This window comes from Rhincodon typus, chromosome 9 (genome assembly GCF_021869965.1).
Source record: "Rhincodon typus isolate 14 chromosome 9, sRhiTyp1.1, whole genome shotgun sequence".
NCBI lineage: Eukaryota > Metazoa > Chordata > Chondrichthyes > Orectolobiformes > Rhincodontidae > Rhincodon > Rhincodon typus.
In genome coordinates this window covers 15,234,625-15,259,429 of record NC_063340.1, presented here as the reverse complement: position 1 = coordinate 15,259,429, position 24,805 = coordinate 15,234,625, and the positions used below count along the sequence as shown (strand labels likewise).

General features: G+C 45.9%; 1 protein-coding gene across 6 annotated transcripts in view; it reads right to left on the bottom strand.

Moving 5' to 3' along the window:
• The window catches only part of LOC109912528 (nesprin-1-like), a 194,567-nt gene that overhangs the window by 147,186 nt on the left and 22,576 nt on the right, over positions 1 to 24,805 (bottom strand). For 3 of the 6 annotated variants that reach the window (XM_048600820.1, XM_048600819.1, XM_048600821.1), the window contains exons 9-19: positions 21,629 to 21,751; positions 20,666 to 20,848; positions 18,326 to 18,469; positions 15,365 to 15,562; positions 14,864 to 14,998; positions 11,260 to 11,433; positions 8,458 to 8,619; positions 8,044 to 8,238; positions 5,950 to 6,123; positions 2,893 to 3,078; positions 825 to 959 (exon numbers count right to left, since the gene is read on the bottom strand). In XM_048600820.1, the coding sequence (XP_048456777.1) occupies positions 825 to 959; positions 2,893 to 3,078; positions 5,950 to 6,123; positions 8,044 to 8,238; positions 8,458 to 8,619; positions 11,260 to 11,433; positions 14,864 to 14,998; positions 15,365 to 15,562; positions 18,326 to 18,469; positions 20,666 to 20,848; positions 21,629 to 21,751 (1,809 nt within the window). Of the gene's footprint in view, positions 1 to 824; positions 960 to 2,892; positions 3,079 to 5,949; positions 6,124 to 8,043; positions 8,239 to 8,457; positions 8,620 to 11,259; positions 11,434 to 14,863; positions 14,999 to 15,364; positions 15,563 to 16,677; positions 16,778 to 18,325; positions 18,470 to 20,665; positions 20,849 to 21,628; positions 21,752 to 24,805 lie in introns of those variants that run through there. The other 3 variants (XM_048600825.1, XM_048600822.1, XM_048600823.1) reach the window with 3 other exon arrangements.

The window sequence follows — 24,805 nt, the reverse complement described above, 5'->3', positions numbered from 1 at the left end:
AAACGTCAGCCTCTCTGCTCCTATGATGCTGCTTGGCCTGCTGTGTTCATCCAGCCCTGCACCTTGTTGTCTCGGATTCTCCAGCATCTGCAGTTCCTACTATCTCTGAATGTAAACAGCGTCAAGATATCCCGAGACTGTGCAAGTTCACCCTTCCTCCGGTGCCGAAGGTGCTGGCTCAAACTCAGCAAACTCCAGACGCACCATCTTGTCTGACACAAGCCTGACCAGGGAGCACTGACAAAGTAAATTAACTGTGGCGGCATTGTAATCCAAGCCAGCGCCAGTCTCAGTTCCTGCTGAAAGGTCTATACACCATCCAGCTGGCCGATCAGATTACAAACCCTAATGAATCTTTACCGATCGATAATCAACCCATTACCCTGCATCAGCAGGGGCTCACTGGGGACTCCACATCAGATGTAGGGTCATCTTATTCTGTACATCTCAGTGCCATGTGACACAGTATACTTCCATTTACTGCAGTAGTTCACACGGTACATACTATAGGGCACTTGTAAAACGTAATAAAGAAGATCCTCAACAACCCTTTGTGACAAACTGCTATCTAGTTATAGTAACCCGCAATGAGAAAATATTTCTTCCAACGTCCCCCTTCATTTTATTCAGAGAGAACTTATCAACAATCAGTTGCGAGATTTCACTGTCCACTCTCAAAAGACTCTTATTCATTCTGAAAGCCCCTACTCAACCTTTCCTGCTAATCTCCGCTTCAAAGAGGAATTCTGGCCTTTATTGAAATAAGAACTCTCATCACTGAGGCTAGGCTTTCTGTGATTAATACCAGGCAATGGCTCACTTGCCTTCTGTCGCTGTAGGCAGTTCTGCTGGTGCTGATAGCGAGTTGCTCGAGCGTGTACCAGCCACTCCTGGACACTGGGGCTGGTGTGGAACGTCAAATCTATTTCTGTATCCTCCTTTTCCTGTACCACACCATGCTTAAATCACAGAGAAAAAGAGACACACAGTTACTCGACAGTTACTTGAAAATACATTTTCACTTCTACCAAACCACACCTAACTCTTTCCTTTTTGTTATTTATTCGCTCGCAGAACGAGGGTGCCGCTGGCTAGGTTACCATTCATTGTGCTGGAGACGGTGGTAGGGAGTCACCTTTCTGTAGTCCTTGGGATGCAGCCACACCATTAATTTTGTCAGGAGGGAGTGCCAGGACATTGTCCCAGCAACAGTGAGGGAATGGCATGATAATTCCGAGTCAGGATGGTGCCTGCTTTGGAGGGGACTCTCAGCAGATTGATGTTCTTATACATACGTTGCGCTTCTCCATCTAGAAGGGTTGAGGTCACGGATGTGGAAGCTACTGTCAATGGAGCCAGGGCGAGTTGTTGCTTTGCATCTAGTTAATTCCTTTTGGTATTAAGAGTCTACAGGTGTGAGGCTGGAAAAGCACAGAAGGTCAGACAGCATCCGAGGAGCAAGTACGTTGATGTTTCAGGCCGAAACCCTTCGTCAGGACTTACTTGCGCCTCAGATGCTGAGTGACCTGCTGTGCTTTTCCAGCCTCACACCTATAGACTCTGGCTTTCAGCATCTGCAGTCCTTACCGTCTCCTTTTGGTTTAATTTTGGATGGGATTCCTAACCGTTTCAAGTCTTAAAAAGAACATTCCAGACCCAAGACCCATACAAACAAAGGAGAAGGGCAAATATCTTCAGTGACGTTGGGGATTCTAGAGGATGTGGAGGCACAGCAGGCACATTTAGCTCACAGAATTACACAGAAACCATCAGTACAAAACAGGCCATTCAGCTTCAACGGGCTTAGGCCCAGGCTTGTCCTGCACGAGCTTACCCGCTCTCACTTTATTAGCATGCAATTCGCTCCCTTTCTCCTTCATGAGTTTATCTAGCTTTATTAAGTGCGTGCATGCTATTTGTTCTAACCTGAGGTTAGAAGTTCCAGATTCTGAGTATTTCCTGCTAAAGTCATTTCTCCTGAATTCCTTATTAGATACATCCATAACTGTTTTCCTTTGGCATTTATAGTTCCTAATCCTGAACTCTACCAAATGTGGATACATTCCTAGATGCAACTACTCAAACCCTTTGTCTATTTGAAATGTCTCCATCCAATGGCCTTTCAGCCTCCGGTTCTCGGGGAAACAGACACAAATCTATAGAATTATTCTGACTTCAGTGATGCAACTCATCAACTATGGCCCTGAAATTCAGTGGGGCACAGGCCAATTCACAGGGGACTAAGCGGATATCTCTCGCTGGCTCAAGACACAGTCAGGAAATTCCACATCCGTGTTCCAAAATATTAACGTGGCTGTTATGTCCACGTGCATTCCTGACTTGATGACGCAACAGCCCCACTCCCTCATCAACGCCTCATCACTCCACTCTGACATCGAACAGAGGCCAAAGCCTCCTGAAGGCTTCGGTGTTGGAGGGGGTTTATATCAGGATGGGTAACCTGGCAACAAGTACAAGAGCAACATGAAATGTGGAGTGGGAAATGGTGACCTATCCATTCTCCTCGTCATCTGCTGTCACCCCTTGTGGGGGAATTCAGAACGAGGGGACACAGTTTCAAAAGAAAGGATCGCCCATTTAAGACAGTGCGAGAAGGAAATTCTTCTCTCCAAAGGTCATTACTGTTTAGGATGTTTTGGCCAGCGAGCAGTGGAGGCCAATGGATCACTGAATGATTTAAAGGTTGAGTTGGTCAGGTTTTTAATTAACAAGGGAGCTAGGGGTCAAGGGGACAGGCAGAAAAGTGAACTTCAGTTAGGCAAAGAAAAGAATTTGTTTTAGGTATATTGCGTTCCTTTGTGTAACATTGCTGGGAAGAGTTCTCTGAAGTGTATTATACAGTTAGCATGGGTGTGCGTGCAATGTCCTTACTTTTATACTTCTGTCCTGCAGCATTTTCTGCAGCTCCACCAAGCTCCCCTTCAGATTCCGGAGTTTCTCAATCAGGTACTCTGCCTGTTCACGGGTCTGAGGCTTCCCTTCCAGAAGGAGGTTCTCACTGTTCATGGAGAGCTCTGATACGGATGCCACTTTCTGTTCGATCTCCACCAACATGTTCTGTCGCAGCAGAAACAGGCAGATCAACTCAAATCGGCTTCCAACACACACACACACACACACAAAACGACACAGATCTGAACCATAATCTCCGTGAAGACCCATGTATACATCATGAGTAACAGCTACTTCGATCCTTCAAGTTACCTGCTCTGAGTCTAAATGACTTAACACAGTTTCTTTTGCAAAGGTATCCTGCTTCACAAAAGCTAGTGCACAGATGACTGGCCATGCATCCTGCTCAATATCCATCCCCCAATCAAACACTTACAAGAGATTATCCAGAGAGTATTGCAGTGCTACCTCTGGAATCCTGCTGCCCTCAAATTGGCTGCTGTGTTTTCTAAATTACAAGAGTGATTGTGATTCAACAATGTCCCGAGGCCAAGCAATCCATCAATACAAGTTCATGATGGGCTTCAGCGTATTTTCAGAATGTCTAGCTGGGAAAGGCTACAGCTACAGATAATGATGAGCTGTTCCTCACTGTCAAATTCTAGCAACAGAAGAAAAGAACACTTACCAACACCTCACTGACTGTTCCTCCGCAGCTGATAGCATTTGGTGACTACACCATAAGGCCACTAAAAAGTCACATTAACCCCAGCCTTATCTCGGTGCACTGGTAATCAGGCATCATGTTTCAGATCATCACAGGTTGAAGTCCCATTCCAGACACTCAAGCACAAAATCTCGACTCTCAATAAAGCACTGAGGCAGGACTGCATTGCCAGAGTCATAGAGTCGTACAGCATGGATTCAAACCCTTCGGTCCAACCAGTCCATGCCGAACATGATCCCAAACTAAACTGGACCCACCTGCCTACTCCTGGTCCACATCCCTCCAAACCTTTCCTATCCATGTACTTATCTGAGTGTCTTTTAAACACTGTAACTGTGCCCACACCCACCACTTTCTCAGGAAGTTTATTCGACATGTGAACCACTCTGTGTAAAAAATTTGCCCCTCATGCCTTTTTTTGAAATTTCTCTCCTCAAAAATATGCCCCTAGTCTTGAAATGCCCCACTCGAGGGAAAAGACACCTACCATTAACCCTATCTATACCCGTCATGATTTTATTAACCTCTATAAGGTCACCTTTCAACCTCCTACGCTCTAGTGAAAGAAGTCCCAGGCTATCCAGCCTTCCTTTATAGCTCAAACATACCATACCCAGCAACATCCTGGTAAATCTCATTGAACCCTCTCTAGCTTAATAATATCCTTCCTGGAGGAGCCATCTTTCAGGTGAGTTGTAACAGACACCCAATCCTTCCCAGGTGGGCTTCAAAGACTCCAAGATGCCCACTAAAGAGCAGAAGTCTTCTGCCGAGGGGCTGCAGGGTTTCTGACATGGTAATACTGGCCACACAACTTGAAAGTGCTCCACTGATTGTCAAACACTTGTCAAACAGACGTTCTGCTACAATCCAGTCGCGAAGAGATAGCAGTAGGATATTTAGATAATCAGAATACAATCAGGCAGAGTCAAAATGGTTTCGTGAAAGGGAAGTAGTGTTTGACAAATTGTTGGGGGTTTTTGCCGACGTAACAAGCAGGGCAGATAAAAGGAAATCAGTCAATGTAGTACTTGGATTTGGATGGCCAATAGGTATTTAATAAGGCAACTTTAGAAAGGTTACTAATTAAGGTAAGATCCTACAGTGTTGGGGAGATAGAGGGACAGGACTTGGCTGGCTAACAGAAAGGTAGATAGATACAGGAGTCATTTTTCAAGACAGCAAGCTGTACCTAGCAGAATGTTGCAGTGATCAGTGTTAGGGCCTCAACTATTTACAGTTTATATTCATGACTTGGATGAAGGGCCAAATTTACTGATGATACAAGGATCAGTAAGAAAGTACATTGAGAGGTCACTGCACACAATCTGCAAAGGGACACAGGTAGGTTAAAGTGACAGCAGACAGAATTTAATGTGGAAAAGTGTGAAGTCATCCACTGTGGCAGGAGAAATTGAAAAGCAGAACATTATTTAAATAGGTCAAAACTGTAGAATACTCTGGTACAGAGGGACCTGGTGTTCTTCTACATGAATTAGAAAGTTAGCACACAGGTACTGTGTGGAAATAAGAAGGCAAACTGAATGTTACCCTTTATTGCAAGCAGCTGGAATGAAAGTAGGGAGGAGTTGATGCAACTGTACAGGGCATGAATGAGACCTCACTTAGAGCACAGTGTACAATGTCAATCACCTTACTTAGGGAGGAATATATTCATAGTTAACGTTCATTTGGCCAATTCACAGGATGTGAGGTTTGGCTTATCAAAAACGATTGAGCAGGCTGAGGCTAGCTTGGACAATGGGCCTCACTGGAATCGAGAAGAATGAAGAGTTTCTTATTGGAACGTACAAGATCCTGAGGGAGTTTGTCAGGGAGCTGGGACAATGCTTCCTCATGTGTGGAAATCTAGAACAAGGTGATAAAGTTTCAAAAGAAAGGATCATTTAAGATAGCGTGAGAAGGAATTTCTTCTCTCAGAAGATCACTCCTGTTTAGAATGTTTTGCCCAGCAAGTAGTGGAGGCCAATGGATCATTAAAGGTATTTAAGGTTGAGTTGGTCTGGTTTTTAATTAACAAGGGAGTGAGGGGTTAAAGGGGCAGGCAGAAAAATGAACTTAAGAGCAGTGATGATCTCATTGACTGGTGCAGCAGACTTGAAGGGCTCAATGGCCCACTTGTGCTCCTACTCATGTTCTTCTGTAAGTTGTTTGTACGTTATACAAATCCAAAATTTCTGTCCTAGCTCGAAAGTAATTTCATCACCCAACTTATCCCAGTTAAAAATCTAGGCATGCGTGGAAAGTAAGTCTCTATTATCTGTAGTTCTTTGAGCTTGAATCAATACCTGACAATCATTGAGCTGTTCATCCATGTCCATTTGTTCCTTGGGAACTTTCAGTGTCGCATCCATTATGGCTTTAGTAATTAGAAGCCAACTGTCCAGTTCATCAGCCTCACTGCGATACATTTGGAGAGCCTGCTCCTGACGCTGTTCCTCTTCCTGTTCATTCAGCCTCTCCTAATGAAATAGCAAACGAGACCATGTATTTTATACACTACTTTCACTGCTCACAATTTGGTCCACTCCACATCAGGGATCCCGTTTTCTGATCGCCTCCAGTCAGATCACAGTTGTGGCTATGAGTGCGCAGTCTCAGTTCTCCCTCCTAAACTGGCCACTCCATCCCTTGTCTGTCACATGACAGCCTTCTAACCACAAGACTGAGGTAAACAACTTTGAACCAAACTTTTCGAAAAGACTGCAACAAAGTGGTAATGTTACTGAGTTCGTAGCACAGAGGTCCAGGCTACACCTCTCAGGCACACAGCTTCACATCCCCAACATGACAGCCAATGGAATTTAAGCTGAGTGAATAAAATCTGCAATGGATAGCGAGTCGGAGTAATGGTGACCACGAAACCATCACCAGTTGTTGTTTTCAGCCATTCCGATTTATTAAATATCACTAGAAAGAAAATCTGGAATCCTTCCTTAGACCAGTCTATGTGTGACTCCAGACCCAGAGCAATGCAGTTGATTGTTAACTGCCCTCTGAAATGCCAGTTAGGGATGGGAAGCAAATGCTGGTCTCACCACATCCCATCAAAGAATAAATATCGTAAAAAACAACTTTTCCATTTCTAATGGTTCTGCTGTTTATTTATCCTTTACACTCAACTTTATTTCTTTATGTATCTGCTACCAGCCCATAGCATAATCCCTATTGTTGCTTATTTACTCCTGCCCTCACAGACCTTCCCTTCTTTGCCTGCTGCTCTCCCCCTGCCATTATCAAGCCCCACTTTTCTTTGCCTCTGTTCTTGTTCAAACACTCTGAAATTCCTAACATCCTCCACTTCTGACATGAATCTGCTGCCTCTCTAAGCAAACATTGCTGTTTCCAGCATTTTCACTTTGTCATTTAAGGTCACAGCATGAACTGTCCGAGTGGATTTTAAGATGCAACATTACGCTGTATCGCTGGAATGTAGGCGGCATGGTGGCACAGTGGTTAGCACCGCTGCCACACAGTGCCAGGGACATGGGTTTGATTCCACCCTTGGGCAACTGTCTGTGTGGAGTTTGCACGTTCTCCCCGTGTCTGCGTGGGTTTCCTCCGGGTGCTCCAGTTTCCTCCCACTGTCCAAAGATGTGCAGGGTAGGAGGATTCGCCATGGGAAATTTCCATAGTGTTCAGGGATGGGTAGGTCAGGTGGATTAGCCATAGGAAATGCAGGGTTACAAGGCTGGTCGAGCCGGGATGCTTTCTGGAGCAACGATGGGCCAAATGGCCTGCTTCCCCACTGTAGGGATGCTATGAATAGATTCTGTCCATCAGAAGCTCTGCCAGACTGAGTTCTAACTGCTGTAAATGTGCTTTTGCCCCAAGTGAATGGCAGAACCAATGCTACGCAATGAGTTTGTGACAGTAATTAAAGGGCAGGGCTATCTGCTGGTCACCCAGAAACATTCCTTTCTCCGAAAGGTTTATTTATTTAAATATTCCTCTGCTACAGTGAGGTAGCACTTGACAGCTGAAAACAGTAGGTTAATCCACATCCCACTTACAATAATAACTATTAACCTGTGTAAATAAAAAACGTCTCTATTCCTCCTTCTTTGACATCTTGATGATGTTAAACTGAGACTGCTAGTTACTGACTCACTGACCAGTGGAAAGCAGTTGTGCCAACTTACCTTAGAAAGTCCACAAAAATTTTGAACTCTTCGTCTCAACTCCAATGGAACAAGTTCCAGTTTTCCAAAGTAAACTGGGACCAATTATATCCAGTTCCACTTCAGTGCCCTTTCTGCATATTATTAGAAAACGAACAATTGCAGAGAAATGACAGGAGCTTCAGAATGGTCAGGAAAAGGTGGAATGGACGACAAATAAAAGGACCAAATCCCTGGGTAGAGGATTCAGGGTCTACAAACCTCAAGAAGTTGTTTCTTTCCCAATGCTTTCATCTTGATGGTGGCCATGCGTTCTGCGAGCACCATTAGTGTGGACTGCATAGCCAGCTGGTCAGAAGTATCTGTGTCCACAGTATCAGACACTAGTTCCTCAGCAAAACAGATCTGTAGTTCATTGATCTCATCCTGGAGTGTCACAATCTCATCCATCAGCGCCTGCGGGGGGGAACAGACATAGCCACAAATATCCTTAACCCAAATCTGACCAACCTCAGGACTTAAAGCTCAATGGACACCGTGACAAAGGTGTGCAGAGTGTTACAGGCTCTCTCTCAAAGCAGTGCAGCCCGTGTATCAGGAAGATAAGTGCCTGGACAGTAAAGTCCATCAATAGCAGTAACGAGCGAATCAGGGACAGCTACGTACGAGCCATACCTGGTGAGCGGCCACCTGGACATCGTGGCTCTTGCCTGCATCGAGTGCCTCCCCCAGCTTCCCCTCAATGGACTCCATCTTGGCTGAGACAGACTGCACAGAATCCTGATACTTCTGCTGTCGTTCAAGGGCCTCATACAGAGTCCGCTGCTTTTCGCTGATCTGCAGAGGCAAGGTTTAGAGAGCAAATATTTACACAGCAAACGCTGGGAGATAGCTAACTATCATGCACCTTAATCTAATCGATCTTTCATCACATCCCATGTGATCAGAATAACCTTTCCAGAAACTTTGGACAGCGGGGAAAATAACGTCAGTCTCTCTTAAACACATACATATGAAGACACATGCATATGCAGACACACACGCACACTGACACAGCACATGTAGATACATGCACACATGCGCAGACACTCATTCACACACACACATGCAGTCACACACACGCAGTCGTTCAGACACACACACACACGCACAGACACACACACACGCTCGCACACACACGCAGACACAGACACACACACGCACATTTCCTCTTCCTCTCCATAAAAGTCCACCTGACCCCATTCCTGTCTCTCATCCCATAGTAATGCCATCATCTACCTTTCCTCCAGTGTTGGCTCATGCTCAGGAAGCAATGCTGCTGCCTGGTATCATGGTGGTAATGTCACTGACCTGGTCATCCAGATACTCAGATCCCACAGCAGCTGATGGGATTTACATTCAGTTAGTCATGGGGAATGAAATGATCATCTCAGTGACGATGACCACACCTCACCTGGTTTAATAATGCCCTCTTGGGAAAGAAATCTCATCTTTGTTTGGTCCGGCCCAGGTGTGACTCCAGACCTGCCAGCAATACGGTTGATTCTGTTTTAATGTCCTCCTAAAATGGCCTAGCAAACCACTCAATCGTATCAAGCTACTATACACCTTTCTAGTAGCAATTAATCTTTCCAAGTCAGCAGTCTGTGAGCTTGAGCCTCACTAGGGGACTGGGTGTATACTTCAGGCTGAGATACCAGTGCAGTCTGAGAGTGCACTGCATCGTCAAAGGTACTGCATTAAACCAGATTCTCTTCTCCTTTTTCCATTTTCTTCCTTTCATGGGAAATGAGTATCACTGGCAAGGCCAGCATTTGTGCCCGTCCCTAAGTGCCCTTGAGGAGGCACTGTTAAGCCACTTACTTGAGCTGTTGCTGTTCTGTGGTGCGTAGCTGCTTAAGCCTTTTCAGTGGACAGTGAAGATTCAATCACATCGATACCAGTAGGTAAGGTGGCAGATTCCCTTCCCGAAGAACATTGGGGAATCTGTTAGCTTTCACCAACAATTGAAGATTGTTTCAACACATCATTATCGCTTCAATGCTAGATTTTTATTCATTGAACTTATGAAGGTAACTGAATTTAAATTCCACCAGCTACTGTGGGATTTGAACACTTCCTCCACTGATGTGAGCCTCTGGGTTACAAACATACTAAACCATTGTTGCCCTGAAGCTAAAAGAGCCCATGGTGCTATTTAAAGAAGAAACAGCAGTGTTCTTCCCAGTGTCCTGTCTAACATCTTTAAAACACATTATCCGGGCATCTACCTCATGTGAAATTTAGATTCCAACGTTAAAATCAGGATTACTCTTCACAAGTACTTCAGAAACAACTTATGGGTGGCACTTGGGGTTATAAAAATCACAACGTGTTTTAAATAAAAGAAATTATGTTTGATATTTTTAAAATTACCCTTCGTCATCAAAAGTTGTCGAGTTAATCATCCCCCTCATCACACAGAATCAAAGAATCCCTACAGCTTGGAAGCAAGTCATTTGGCCCATCGAGTTTGCACCATCCCACCCAGACACATCTCTGTAACCCTGCATACCCAATGGCTAACCCACCTAGCCTGCACATCCCTGCACACTATGGGCAATTTAGCATGGCCAATCCACCAAAACTGCATATCTTTGGACTGTGGGAGGAAACCGGAGCAAACCTACACAGACACGGAGAGAAAACGCAAACTCCACACAACCCAAGGGTGGAAATGGAAACCTACGAGAAAAACTCAAAATCCTTCCAACTCGATCATGGAGCATTCATCCCAGTTTCCCCTCTTATGGCAGCAATGTCAATAAGTTCTCTGCAGCATCCATGCCGTCTGGCCCCGTGCCCCCTTGTGTTCCTGGTTCATTATATCAAGGCTGAGGGGTTCCAGAATACTTGGAGAAAGTGCAAATGAATTCTGTATTGAGGGCTCCCAAATGGCACTAGGGGCAGAAGGTTGGCTCCAAGCATTCCAGTTATACAGCACAGATCTAATTGGCTGAATGGCCTCCTCCCGCATGGTTGGCATGGCAACCATGCTACAGTCCACTGAGCGAGTGTTGGTGGCAGTTTGAGAATTTGGATTCAGTTTCAAAAAAAAAATCTGCGGTCAGTAAAAATGATCGTAAAGCTATTGGTTGTAGAATCACAGCTAGTACACCGTTACCCTTTAAGGATGGAAACAGGCCGTCATTACTGGGTATCGGCTAGATGTGACATGTTCAGTGTCTTTCACTGTCATCAGTGTCGGTGATGGAAGAAAGTTCACTACCTTCCCAGGACAACAATAAATACCACTCTCCCTAGTGATGCCCCATCCGCAAAACTAATACTGTTCTATAACTTTAGCAGAGCAACAGGAGTGGATCAGCAGCTTAGCACAAAGGTGGGCGTGTCCAAGAGAAGCAAACAAGGGGAAGAAAAGAGACTTAAATAAAAAAAAGGAAGATTATTCATCTTCCCTAGCAATTGCCAGCTCACCACATTCTTTAGAGTTTCCCAGGAGCGCTGCAGGTCATCGAGCTTAGATGAGGTCGAGTCTCCCAGGGTGGTTTCAAATGGTTCCTGCAGTGATGCCGCACTGACCATATCCTGAGAATCGGGAGCTGCAGTCTGCAATTCCTCCGCATCTAATGTCCCATAACAAGCACTATCCTAGAATCAAAAACACTTACAATTGAGACCGGGTGCGGGTTCAAACGACTACAAGCTATACCTTACATGAGGTACGGGGTTAGAAAATTCAGATCCAGTGGGTGATCGTTCCTATGCAGGTTGTTAATATCATTCTCCTCTTCCCATGCACTTTTCAGGCTTCCGACAGCCCTCGCACAACATGCACCAGACATGACACCTCATGCAAGCCGATTCCTATTAATTCCCACATATCTCGAGTTACTGACACAAACATATCCCAGAGCTTTGATCTCAGACAGTGAAACAACAGCGCAAGGGCAGTTTGAAGCAATGGAAGGACTCGCAGGCTGGTTAACCATTTGCTAGGCCAGCTCACCAATGCTCCTTCCATGTAATGTCTGACTACCAGAACCCTCTACCTGAAGCCAACATAAGTGAGGTTGGTGTCCACTACAACAACAACCAGGAAGAGTAACGGAACTGATGCAAATGCATTGGGCGCAGGGACAAAGTGGATGAATTTCTGCAAAGGCCTTACCTACTCTTCTCCTGGTGGTACAAGGGAGAAAGCTGGCTGGCCAACAAAATATTCATCCCCCTGCCTTTGAACAGGTAACTTTATGTCATGATCTTCATTTCAATAGGTCAGTCTTCCTCTCCCCACATCCCCGTTAGTAATTCACCCTGACCTTGTGTGACCACTGCACTTCAGAACTAGTTACTTTCCTGTAAATTTGGCTCTCTAATGTCTCACAAACATTTGGGTGATGTTGGTAGTCCATCGATGATACTGTAGTATCCTTTGGTCTCTGACCTCCAGGCTCCGCAACCCCATACCGAGAGCACAGAACACTTTTTGAAAGTTTCTCTGTTCCAAGTAGTCTAGGAGGACTTGCGCAAGATGATCTTGCAACCATGTCCCTTCTCCTTCGCCAAGACTACCTTCCTCCCACCTCTACATCATTTTCCTTCTCAGTCTTACCTCGTGACCTTCTGCAGAAATCCTCATCCATGCCTGTGTTCATTAATCCATGCCCTCACCATCTCTTCCATGTTCTCACTTTGCACAGTTCCTCAAGTTTAATCAAAACTTTGCTGTAAACTGACTTGTGCCAAATTTCACTTGCCTATCACCCTTGTTTGTTGTCCTACAAAGGGCACCAATTTACAGTGCCTATATTGTAAATGCACTTCCTCATTTTCAAATCCCTCTATAAACTTCTCATTCCCTTTCTCTGTAATCCCCTCCAGTTCCACAACTGTTTGAAATCACCAGATTCCTCCAACTAGTCTCTTGGACAGTACTAAGCTACATCATTCCACTATTGGTGATAATGTTTTCCGTTGCTCAGGCTCTTGTTAATTGTATATGAGTAGTGTTTTATTAAACAGAAGTGGTGGGATTTCACTTGAAGAGATGAGAAGACATTTATTGAAACTGTGATCAAAACTGAGTTAAGAGGTGTATGCTTGTGATGTTTAACTCCGTAAAGAAACGCAAGGCTGAGTACAGATTGGCTCTAGTTCCAACCTACACCAACTGGCTGTCTGGAAGTGATCACCAGGCTCTGGGAGTGCTCCCTTAAAGCTCTCCATCTCTCTATTTCACTCTCTCATGTTCCTTTGAGTAAGCTTTTTGTCACCTGGCCTAAGACATTTTATCGAGCTGCATGTCTAATTTTGTCTGATAATAGTATTCCTGCATATTACTAGATTCAAGATGCTATAATCAATACAATTTGTTGGTTCTGTCAGCATTGCTCATTTTATTCCCAAGAGCTTTAAAAAACGTTGGGGTTGGGGTTGTTGGGGGCGGGAGGGGTGGCGGATTGAAAAGAGAAATATCTCTTGCCTACGGTGTATCATTTACACAAACTGTTGACCCGGTGCAGAAAGATCCTGGTTCAAAATCTGGTGCGAGATTTGCATAGGGCCGGCAGCAGAAGCTTGCTCTCAGGCTCACCATCTAGAAACCCCAATACATGGTGTAGTTCCTGTGAGAAATCAGAATTCTACGTTGGCGCTCTGATGATGCCATCCATTATGGATTAGATTGACACCACCAACAATCGAGGCCCACACACATTAGGAATGACCCCTTCCTGGCATCATTGGAGGGTTTATACTTGGGTAAAGTGCCCTCAGCCAACTAGAAAGGAAATAGGAAAAAGCTGGCGCAGTCTCAAAATCCCAGAGTCAGGAATTGTGAGGGACTGGGAAGAATGCACAAAACAGAAACAGATAGGCCAGACTGGACAGCAAAACAATTTTTTTTTCAAATTAGAGGAATTTGAGTAACAGCGTGATGGACTTGGATGGAACTAGTGAATGGTGGTTGGTAGCAGGTAGGAATGAAATATGCTGAGAGGTACGTGCATGGAGGGGCACAGATATAACCGTTTAGATATAGGTTTAGATATTTTCCTGTTCAGTGATGTCATTACACACCTCTGGAGAAGATGGGCCTTCTAGTCCAGAGATATTGATACTAACATTGCACCACAAGAACTCTGCAGCACGAAGATTTAGAGTCATAGAGATGTACAGCACGGAAACAGATCCTTCGGTCAAACTCGTCCATGCTGACCAGATATCCCAAATAAGTCTAATCCCATTTGTCAGCATTTGGCCCATATCCCTCTAAACCCTTCCTATTCATATATCCATCTAGATGCCTTTTAAATGTTATAATTGTACCAGCCTCCACCACTTCCTCTGGCAGCTCATTCCATACACGCACCAAACTCTGCATGAAAATGTTGCCCCTTAGGACCCTTTTAAATCTTTCCCCTCTCATCTTAAACCTATGCTCGCTAGTTTTAGACTCCCCTACTCTGGGAAAAACACCTTGACTATGCACCCCATCCATGCCCCTACTGATTTTATAAACCTCTATAAGGTCACTCCTCAGCTTCCAATGCTCCAGGGAAAATAGCCCCAGCCTATTCCTATAGCTCAATGCAAATAACTCCCAATGGAACAGTTAATAGACAGGAGCGTTGCCTTCAATAGACAAGTTAGTGGATGAGAAAGATGGGGTATTATAGATAGAGTCATAGAGTCGCACAGCATGGAAACAGACCCTTCGGTCCAAACAGTCTACGCCGAACATAATCCCAAACTAAACTGGAGGAGGCTGGAGGGTTAAACTTCAATGTGCAAGTTGAGAAATTATGAGATGGCCCTTTCTCATTCATGAATTCAAGGAGCATGTTCTTGTGTGCAGCAGTGACAATCAGTTCAGGGTTGCAGACAGATCTATAATTCACCTTTAACCATCTCAACACATGATGACAGGCAGGGTGCATTATATAAGCGTTATAAAGGTTACAGGACAACACCCATGTAAATGAATGAGGCATGTAGTGGCCAGATCCACCAGAGCAATGTGATGCCCAACTACTGGGAAGCATGCAATTGGTGACAAGCAGTAAGCAGAAGATAGTACCTGGTTACCAGACACATCAGCATTAGGTGAGGGAGAGCGACAAGCTGTCGGAGAGGAAAGCTCACTGTTGGTCCCCTCTTCCCCAGACTCCTCAGTGACAGGTGAGAGGAGAGTGTGACAGCGCCCAGCTGTCATCTTAAGTAAACCAAGCCAGAGGGAACACAATGTGGTAAGAGAGAGAGAGAGAGCAGCAGTTACATTAAATCACACTGTAAAGCACAAATCATTGAAAATATTACAACTTTTCTTTAGTAACGTGAAACAGGGTCTGAATAAAATCTCAAGAAGGTGACAAAGATGCACATTGACCTGTTGCCCCCATCCCACTGATTACCTGAGAGAAATCTCCATCAGAGAGGGGAAATATTTCAGGAGGGAAAGGGGTTAATGTGCACACGACAGGCAGTGGGAATAAAGCAGGTGATTGAAAGCGGCAGGATGGGTGATGTTTTGTTAGCTCAGTGTGATTTGGGGGGGGGGGGAGAAAGAGGACAACCTTACCATGACCACAGACGGGTGAGCTGAGTGCGTGGCCATCGATTCTCCATCCAGCTCCTCCATCCCTTCAGAGAGCCCCTCCACCTCAGTGACAGTCAGCAGCATGGTGGCATGTTTCGCCTTCATGGTCAGCATCTTGCACTTGGTATTCAGAGCAGCGATCTGCTCCTGGTAGTCCTTAATCTTCTGGGCGAACGCCTGCTGAGACATCGTTCGGTGGGGACAAAGAAACAGCTCAGAGCCTCAGACATTATGCACTGCCCCCCCCCCCCCCCCCAAAAGACACACCCCCCTGCCTTGGCAACCAATAAGATGAGGCTGGTGTTTAGATTCAGACACTAACAGTAAGCTCTGGGAGGCAGGATGTGTGTGTGTGTGTGTGAGAGAGAGAGAGAGAGAGAGGACAGCAGAACAGGAGCTACACACACAGACACACAGTCTCTAAAGGCAATCTGCATTGCATACAACAGGAAACGAGCTAAGTAATCTCTCTCTCTCTCTCTCCCTCCCTCCCATCCCCCGCCATAAACCACAGCAGAAAAAACACACAGAACACTGGCAGCTCCTGGATACCGGTCTGACCCAGATCTGGGAATGGAACAGGAGGTAGGAGGGTGGGGGAATTATAAAAAAAAGGGAAATCCGTTCCTGCCTTTCTCCATTGTGTGTGTGTATGTGTGTGGAGGCGGTGAAAGAAGAAAACAGGCAGCTGCTAGCGAATAACTGGGTCACAAGGTGATGGGTTGAGAGGGGGGAGAGCGGATTGAGAAAGACCAGTTCCCGCAGTCGGTTACCATCTGGCAACTGGGTGGATGTTTAAACGCTCGCTTTCTCTCGCCAAAGCAAAACGGATCCCATTCAGAACCTCTTGTGCAGAAATTAACCCAAGCGTGTGTGACTTCTGTTTTCTTTTTGGGAGGGGGTTGTTCGTCGCTGCAGAGGTGGTTTAAAATAAAACATTGCGTGCGCTGTCTCTACAAAAGGAAGTCTGCTTGCTTCAGGTAGCCCCGGGTAGCCAGAGCGGCTGCAACGTTGTACGGTCAGTTATGGAGCGGGAGCCCGGCTTGCAATTTCAGGGGAGTGTCCCAGAGACGAGACCCAAATCCAGCCGCTCTGAGGCTGTGCCCAAAGCCAGAACTAACCCCTGACCCACACACGGGTCAAAAATAAAGCCCAGTTCAGTGCAAGGGCACGGCTGCGACAAAGATGCAGCGCTCCTCGGAAAAAAAATTCAACAACACAAGAGAGAGAGAGATCTCTGCAAACCGCAGAGGCTTTTCTGATCACGAATACTGACTCCCAGTCCCGGTACCTGCCTTGGACAGCAATTCCAACTGGCATCGGGGACTTGGAGACGTCAGGTTTCCCAAACAGCTTGTCCCCTTTACAGCGAACTTCAGACAAAACCGAGCCCTCCCCTCGGCGCTTCCGGACTAATCAGTTTCACGGTCATGCAAAACAGTCCATGTGCATCATCAACCCGACCCCAAATGAAATCATTAAGAGCGAGTGGATGGGTCAAGATATGTTTAATCAAAATGAGAGAAAAGGGTTTCTTTTTCCCTCCCAACCAACGATTTAAAACAAAAGCAAAATGCTGTGGATTCTGAAATTTAAAACAAAAAACTGATGCGGCCAGACCTGCTGAGCTTTTCCAGCAATTTCTGTTTTTGTTTGATTTCCAGCATCTGCAGTTCTCTCGGTTTTGTTTTTACAAAATTGGCTTGTCGGCGGGAGGCAGAGGATGGTGGTGGTAAGGAACAAAAACAGAAGTTGCTGGAAAAGCTCAGCAGGTCTGGCAGCATCTGTGAAGAAGAAAAAAAATCAGAGTTAACGTTTCGGGTCCGGTGACCCTTCCTCAGAACTGATGGTGGTGATAAAGGTTGTTTTTCAGACTGGAGGCTTGTGAGCAGCGGTGTTCCGCGGGGGTCAGTGCTGGGTCCCCTGTTGTGTGTCACTTATACAAGTGATTTGGATGAGAATACAGGAAGCATGGTTAATTGGTTTGCCGATGACACCAAAACAGGTGGTATAGTGGGCAATGAAGAACGTACAAAGGGATCTTGATCAAATCTATGACAGGGTATGCAAGGCTGCATCGTTAGAACAGAGATGGAGAAACTGCAACAAGCCAATGTGTGATATAAGCAGGATGTAGTGAGATATCATCAAAGGAACTATGGGAGTCAGTGGCTGTTCTCATGTGTATCATACGTAAAATGTGTCTGAGCTTCCAAGACTCCTGGCATGAAAGGGGTCTCCCAAAAAAACTGAACGATCTCAGGAGACCCACATGATTGAGATTAGTTCCCACACACAACACTTGTACTCCGATAAGATATCACATGGTAGCTCCCATGCTTCTGAGTCAGAAGGGCATGTGTGGGTGCCCCTTCAGAGACTTGCACACAAATTTCAGTTTGACGTCCCCAACACTGGGGGAGTGCTGCACTATTGGAGGTACCATCCTTTGGATGAAATTCTATACTGGGGCCTCATGTGCCCTCTCAGGGGGAAGGGGAAATGGTACTAGCTTTAAAGAAGAAGGGAGCTCTCCCGGGTGGTCCTAGCCAATATTTCTTGCTGGTCAACCATCATCCAAAGGAAAGAAGATAGAACATAGAACAGTACAGCACAGTACAGGCCCTTCGGCCCACGATGTTGTGCTGACGTATTATCCTACCCTGCATACATTTTACTATCATCCATGTGCCTATCCAAGAGTCGCTTAAATGTCCCTCATGTATCTGACTGTCTGCAAATTATCTCATTGATGTTTGTGGAATCTTGCCATGCACAATCTGTGTCTCCGACATAACAACTCAGAATTACATCGTTGGCCCCTAGATTGGGCTCTATGGATGCCAGGTCTTTGTTCCTTTGAAAAGGGGGCATACAAGGTTTGTCGACACGTCCCTTTCTGACTTTCAGCAAAGGTAATAATTGAGCATGCGCTGCCTTTACCTCATGTCGGGAGATCTGAGCCTGCAGCTGCTGAATGTTACTCGTAGATACAGGTTTCTCCTGGATCTCACGATGGGCTCGATCGATCAGCTGCTGGAGATGCCGCATTTCCTGCTCGCACTGTTCATATTGGATCACCGCTTCCTGCAATACCACAAGGACGTACAGAATAAACACTCATTTTTCGACCAATTTATTAAACGCCTTCCACCAACCCATTCGAAGTTGCGCTGGGGACACTGGTGAAAGCAAAGGCTTTCAGAATAACTTTTTTTTAAAAATTCATTCACGGGATGAGGGGGCGTCTCTGGCTCAGCTGGCATTTATTGCCCATCCATAATTGTCCGGGTGCAGTTAAAAGTCAACCATATTGCTGTGGGTTTGGAGTCACGTGTAGACCAGACCAGGTAAGGATGGCAGTTTCCTTCCCTAAAGGACATTAGTGAACCAGGTGGGTTTTTTCCCCCCAACAATTGACAATGGATTCATGGTCATTATTAGACTCTTAATTCCAGATATTTTATTGAATTCAAATTCTGCCATCTGCTATGGCAGGATTCAAACCCTGGCCCCCAGAATGTTTCCTGGGTGACTGGATTAACAGTCTAGTGATGATACCATTACGCCATTGCCTTCCCTGATGGAACTGCAGCTTCGCTTGGATTCAGAGGTAAGTATGCCCCAAAAGCAAGCAGCCACCATTCACTGCTGTGTGGATTTTCTCGTACAGTCGCATGAGACCCTGAGAGGGATATCCACGTAAGTCACCCTCGAGAAACTGGTGCTGAGCATTCTTTTTGAACTACCGCAATCCATGTTTTCTATAAAAATATTCTTTCATGGGAATGTGCACATCATTTGTGCCCTCCCCTTATTGCCCTTGAACTGAGTGACTTGCCAGGCCATTTGAGAGGGTGGCTGAGAGTTAACCACATTGCTGTGGGTCTGGAGTCACATGTAGGCCAGACCAGATAAGGGCAGCAGATTTCCTTCCCTAATGGGCATTTGCAGACAGGATGGGTTTTTATTACAATGGATGATCATTTCATGGTCACTATCACTGAGACTAGCTTCATATCACAGATTGATTTAATTGAATTCAAATTCCATCAGCTGTCACTGAACCTACATCCACTGGGCCTCTGGAATACTACTCCCGTAATGTTACCCTAACACCACCATTTCTGTGCACTGAAGGTATCCCCACAGTGCTGTTGGGTAGGAAGGACCAGGAGTTTGACCTAGAGGCAATGAAGGAATGCTGATAGACTTCCAGGTCAGGATGGTGTAGATGGGAACTTGGTAATGGCAGTGATCCCATGCCCATGCTGCTCCTGCCCTTTCCTGTGGCAGGGTTCGGGAGATGCTGGGAGAAACCATGGTGATTTGCTGCACTGCAGTCACAGTGCATCAGTGTTGAAGGTAGCAGACAAGGATTTCAAACACAGTTATAGAATCGGTCAGCATAGAAACAAACCCTTCGGTCCAACTCGTCCTTGCTGACCAGGTTTCCAATTCCCTCTTTTCCACATTTGGCCCATATCCTTCTGAACCTTTCTTAATCATGTACCTGTCCAAATGTCTTTTAAATGTTGTAACCATACCTACATCTACCACTTCCTCTGACAGTTCATCCCACGTACGAACCACCCTCTGCGTGAAAAAGTTGCCCCTCAGGGCCCTTTTAAGTCTTTCCCCTCTCACCTTAAACCTAAACCTATGCCATCTAGTTTTGAGATAGTAAGAATTGCAGATGCTGGATAACAGAGTGGAGCTGGATGAACACAGCAGGTCAGGCAGTATCAGAGGAGCAGGAAAGTTGACATTTCAGGTTGGGACCCTTCTTCAGAAAGGTCCCGACCCGAAACGTCAACTCTCCTGCTGCTCTGATGCTGCCTGACCTGCTCTGTCCCTCTAGTTTGAACTCCATTACCCTAGGGAAAAGAACTTTGCAACTCACCTTATCTATGCCCCTCATGATATTGTATAACGCTACAAATCGCTTGGTAATACAGAACTTGAAAATTGTTGATAAAAGCACTTTCTGCCCAAGCTTTCTATTTTGCACTCATCAGGAGGATTAACAAAAGTGCCAATCTGTGCCTCCTCTTATACAGTACAACTGTTTCTTTTCCCCCTTCGGATTGGTATTCTTGTGAATGATCCTGGTAACTCCACGAAGGAAAGCTTTGACAAAATCTGACTGTTTTCGTTGATTCCAGTGGACGGGCAGCGATCACGAAAAGGACTTTGCTCCCTGAATGATACCCTTTGAAACTTCATTCGAAAACCAATGTGGCATTGCATACTCCAGCCAGTGCTGACAGCAGGGCAGCTTACCTGCAGTATGTTACACTGCTGGATGGCAGTGTGCTGTAACCGACTGGCCTGCTCCTGCAGCCTCAGTGCTGTTAGACAGATGGGCAGATTGGTGACAATTTCCTCCGGAATTCGCAGGGCAGCCTGATAGCGGTGCACCACCTGCACCTTGTGCTTGAAGCTCTCCATGTTGGCCAGCAACCTCTAGCGAGACACGAATCACACAGAAATCAGTCAGGAAAGTCACGCTGCTGGCTGAATATTGACAATCAAAGATCGAGTTGCCCCCCCCTCTAATGCTTCAGGGGTGGGGCAGAGAGATCGTGTGGAAACCTAACGGCTGGAATGGGGCAGGGCGAGAATTCAGGGTGAAGCCCAGATCCTGGTGCGATTCCCAGTCCCTCAAACTGGGTACTTTAAAAGCCCATTGGATAGTGCTTCCTGTGTGTCCCCTCCCGATAGTGAGAGGGCACCAGTCAAACGCAGGGTCAAAGCCTGCCATGAGTGATGGGCACGTGCATAAAGGTGCCAACCTCACCTTGGACAGTAACATACTCACCATCAAGTCAAGAGGCTGCAGTTCCTTTCGAGGGACTTTCACAGTCTCTCTCTGAATGGGGCCATCGATAAAGATACTGCAGTTAAGTGGAAAGATTAAGGATGCTGGGATCGTTCTCCTAAGAAGGCTAAGGAGAGATTTCATTGAAGTGTATGAGATTTGGATAGAGAGAATGAGAAATTATAACCAGACGATGCAGATATTTGACAAAAACCCAGGAGGGGAGATGAGCTATGTTTTAAAAGAGTAAATTATGGTAATGCATTGTCTCAAGGTGATGCAAGCTGATTCACCAATAACTTTCAGAATGCATTTGGACAAGTGGGGAGTGTGACATGTGAATAGCATTTCAAGGAGCTGACCTCAGCATAGTGGGGCTGAATGGCCTCCTTCTGTATAGTATGATTCAACAAATTAGTTGGTACCTGTCTTTGAAAGAGTTGCTCCTTCAGGCACAGGCGTGCAAGCTCAGGCGAGGTCAAAGTGACTTGGGCTTGCTTCACCATCACCTGCAAGCTCTTCACCTCCGTCTCAAACTGCTCCATATCCTGTGAGAGACACATACACACACACACGGCTGATCAATTTCCCTGCATCACCTGGCCGTTCCCTCCCAGTCCCCAGTGACGTGTTCGCAATGAAGTCTTTCCCAATACTGCTTCGGATGGAACACTTGTAACTAAATCAAAAAAGAACAAGAGTAACACCCAAGTTGGGAAAAAATGGGCCTGAGATCATTACAAATGCATTTTGTTTTTAGGGTAATGAGAATCCTCTTAGCAAACTCACATCTGGGACAATATTTTGAGAGGTTTCTGCCAACTTGCAAATCTGGAACATTACCTCTGTGTTTCCATGCTTCAGCTCCTTGGCTGCTGAACCACTCATTCATGTCTTTGTTACTGTAGACTCAATCATTCCAATGCTCTTCTGGGCACCCACCCCCTTAACACCCTGCATAAACTTCAGCTCTTCCAGAAATCTGCTGACCATATCCTAAATTGCAGCAAGTCTTGTGCACCTTTTACCTCGATGGCCGGCATTGCTTCTGAATCAGCAGCACCTCCATCTTAAATTCAAATCACTCCACCTCCTGCAACCTGAAAACGCTTTTGCAATCTCTGCTCTTTGAATTTTTCCCTCTCGGTCATTCTTGATTTCCTTTGCCCCTCACTGGTGGTTGCATCTTTAGGTTCCTAGGCCCAAAGCCTTGGAATTCCCACAGCACCATCTTGAAGAAGATACAGGAGACAAGAACGACCATCTAGCCCTTTCAGTCTGAGCCGAGCACTGAAGAACTGAACGTCTGCTTCTCTTGCCTCAACTCCACAACAAAAGAACAGATGGAATGGGAACTTTTTCTGGGAACGGGTGTCCCAAACAAGCCCTTCAACAGGGAAGTCCACCAGGGAGTGTGAGAGAAGTGGTGATTGTAAAAGGAAGGTTCTTGCCGTGGTAGATGTGATCTTTCAAAAGGGGCTCAATAAAAGTGCCACCTAACAGGTTTGTCAGGGAACGCTAATCTCATGAAACAACTGGGACAGTAACAGAGATAGTAGGAACTGCAGATGCTGGAGAATCCGAGACAATAAGGTGCAGGGCTGGATGAACACAGCAGGCCAAGCAGCATCATAGCAGCAGAGAGGCTGACGTTTCGGGCCTAGACCCTTCATCAGAAAAGGGGGAGGGGAAGGGGGTTCTGAAATAAATAGGGAGAGAGGGGGAGGCGGATAGAAGATGGATAGAGGAGAGGATAGGTGGAGAAGAAACAAACAGGTCGAAGAGGCGGGGATGGGGCCAGTAAAGGTGAGTGTAGGTGGGGAGTTAGGAAGGGGATAGTCAGTCCAGGGAGGACGGACAGGTCAAGGGGGCGGGATGAGGTTAGTCAGTAGGAGATGGAGGTGCGGCTTGAGGTGGGAGGAGGGGATAGGTGGGAGGAAGAACAGGTTAGGGAGGCAGGGACGAGCTGGACTGGTTTTGGGATGCGGTAGGGGGAGGGGAGATTTTGAAACTTGTGAAATCCACATTGATACCATTGGGCTGCAGGGTTCCCAAGACGCTGCTTGGCCTGCTGTGTTCATCCAGCCCTGCACCTTGTTGTCTGGGACAGTAACAGCATGGATCTGAAATCACGATAGCTCATTGGCTGAGTGACAGGAAACAGGAAGTAGTGCTTAATGTTCATTTATCAATCTGGATTCAGGTACAGGATAGGACTCCCCAGTGGTCAGACAAGGGCCACTGCTTTTCTTGATACATATTTATAGCCTGGATTGGAGAGAACAGTGCACAAATGAAAGTTTGCAGAAGACACAAAATACTGTGTTGTGAGATGTGAGGACGATAGTGATGGACACCAAGACCAGTAGAATGGGCCCATGTCGGCAGGTCTGATTTAAGGCAGCAAATTCTAAGGTGATACATTTGATGAGACGCATGAACAGAGCAACCTAAAATGAAGGAGGTACAATTTTAAAGGGATGCAGGAACAGGAACCTGAGGGTATGCATGCATAAATCAGTGAAGGTGGAAAGCCAAAGAGAGAAAGTAGCAAGAATTGAAATATGAGATGTGAGCTTATAAAAATGCCATAAAATACAAAATCAAGAAAGTCATAATGGGCCTTCAAGAAAGACTGGTTTGGCCAGAACTGCATTAACTAAAGTCTGATCTGTACATTCTAAGGAAGATGTGAAGGTTTTAGAGAGGGTGATGTAGAGTATGCTCAGAATGGTTCCAGGGACGAGGGATTTCAGCGATATGGACAGTACAGCGAAGCTGGGTTTGTTTTCCTGAGAAACATTTGAGTTAAAGATTTGCTTGTATCGGTGGGGAGTGTGCAGACACAGTGGATAGGGAGAGACTGCTCCACTGGCAGACAGCTGGGGATGCAGAGGACAGCCACTTATATGGACCAACAGCAACATGAGCAAGGACCTTTTAAACAGCATGTAGTTAAGATCCAGAATACACCACTTCAGATTATGGTTGGGGGGTATATTTTATCAAAGCTTTAAAAGATAGAGGAGTACCTGAAGACAAAAGTATTCTAGGGTTACAGTAAAAGAGAGTGGAGTAGACTAGCCCAGTTGCTCGTGCAGGGAGCCATTACAAACACAATAGGCTGAATGGCTTCCATCTGTGCTGTAACCATTCTGAGATTCAACATTAATTAATCGTGCCAATTCTTCCCATCTCCCTTGCTCTCCATATCCCCTCTCCCATCTCCCTTCTCTATCTCACCCTAAACCTCTCCCCAAACCTCTCCCCTCACTACTTCTCCCTAAACTTCCCCCCTCACTACCTCTCCCTAAACTTCTCTCCTCACTACCTATCCCTACACCTCTCCCCTCACTAGCTCTCCCTAAACCTCTCTCCTCGCTATCTTCGCCCTCAAGCTCTTCCCTCGATACCTCTTCATAAACCTCTCCTCTTGCTCCCTCTCCATAAACCTCTCCCTTCACTACCTTCGCCCTAAACCTCTCCCCTCACTATCTCTTCATAAACTTCATTCCTTGCTACCTCTCCCTAAACGTCTTCCCTCACTACCTCTCTCCCCAAACCTCTCACCTTGCTACCTCTCCTGAAATCTCTCCCCTGGT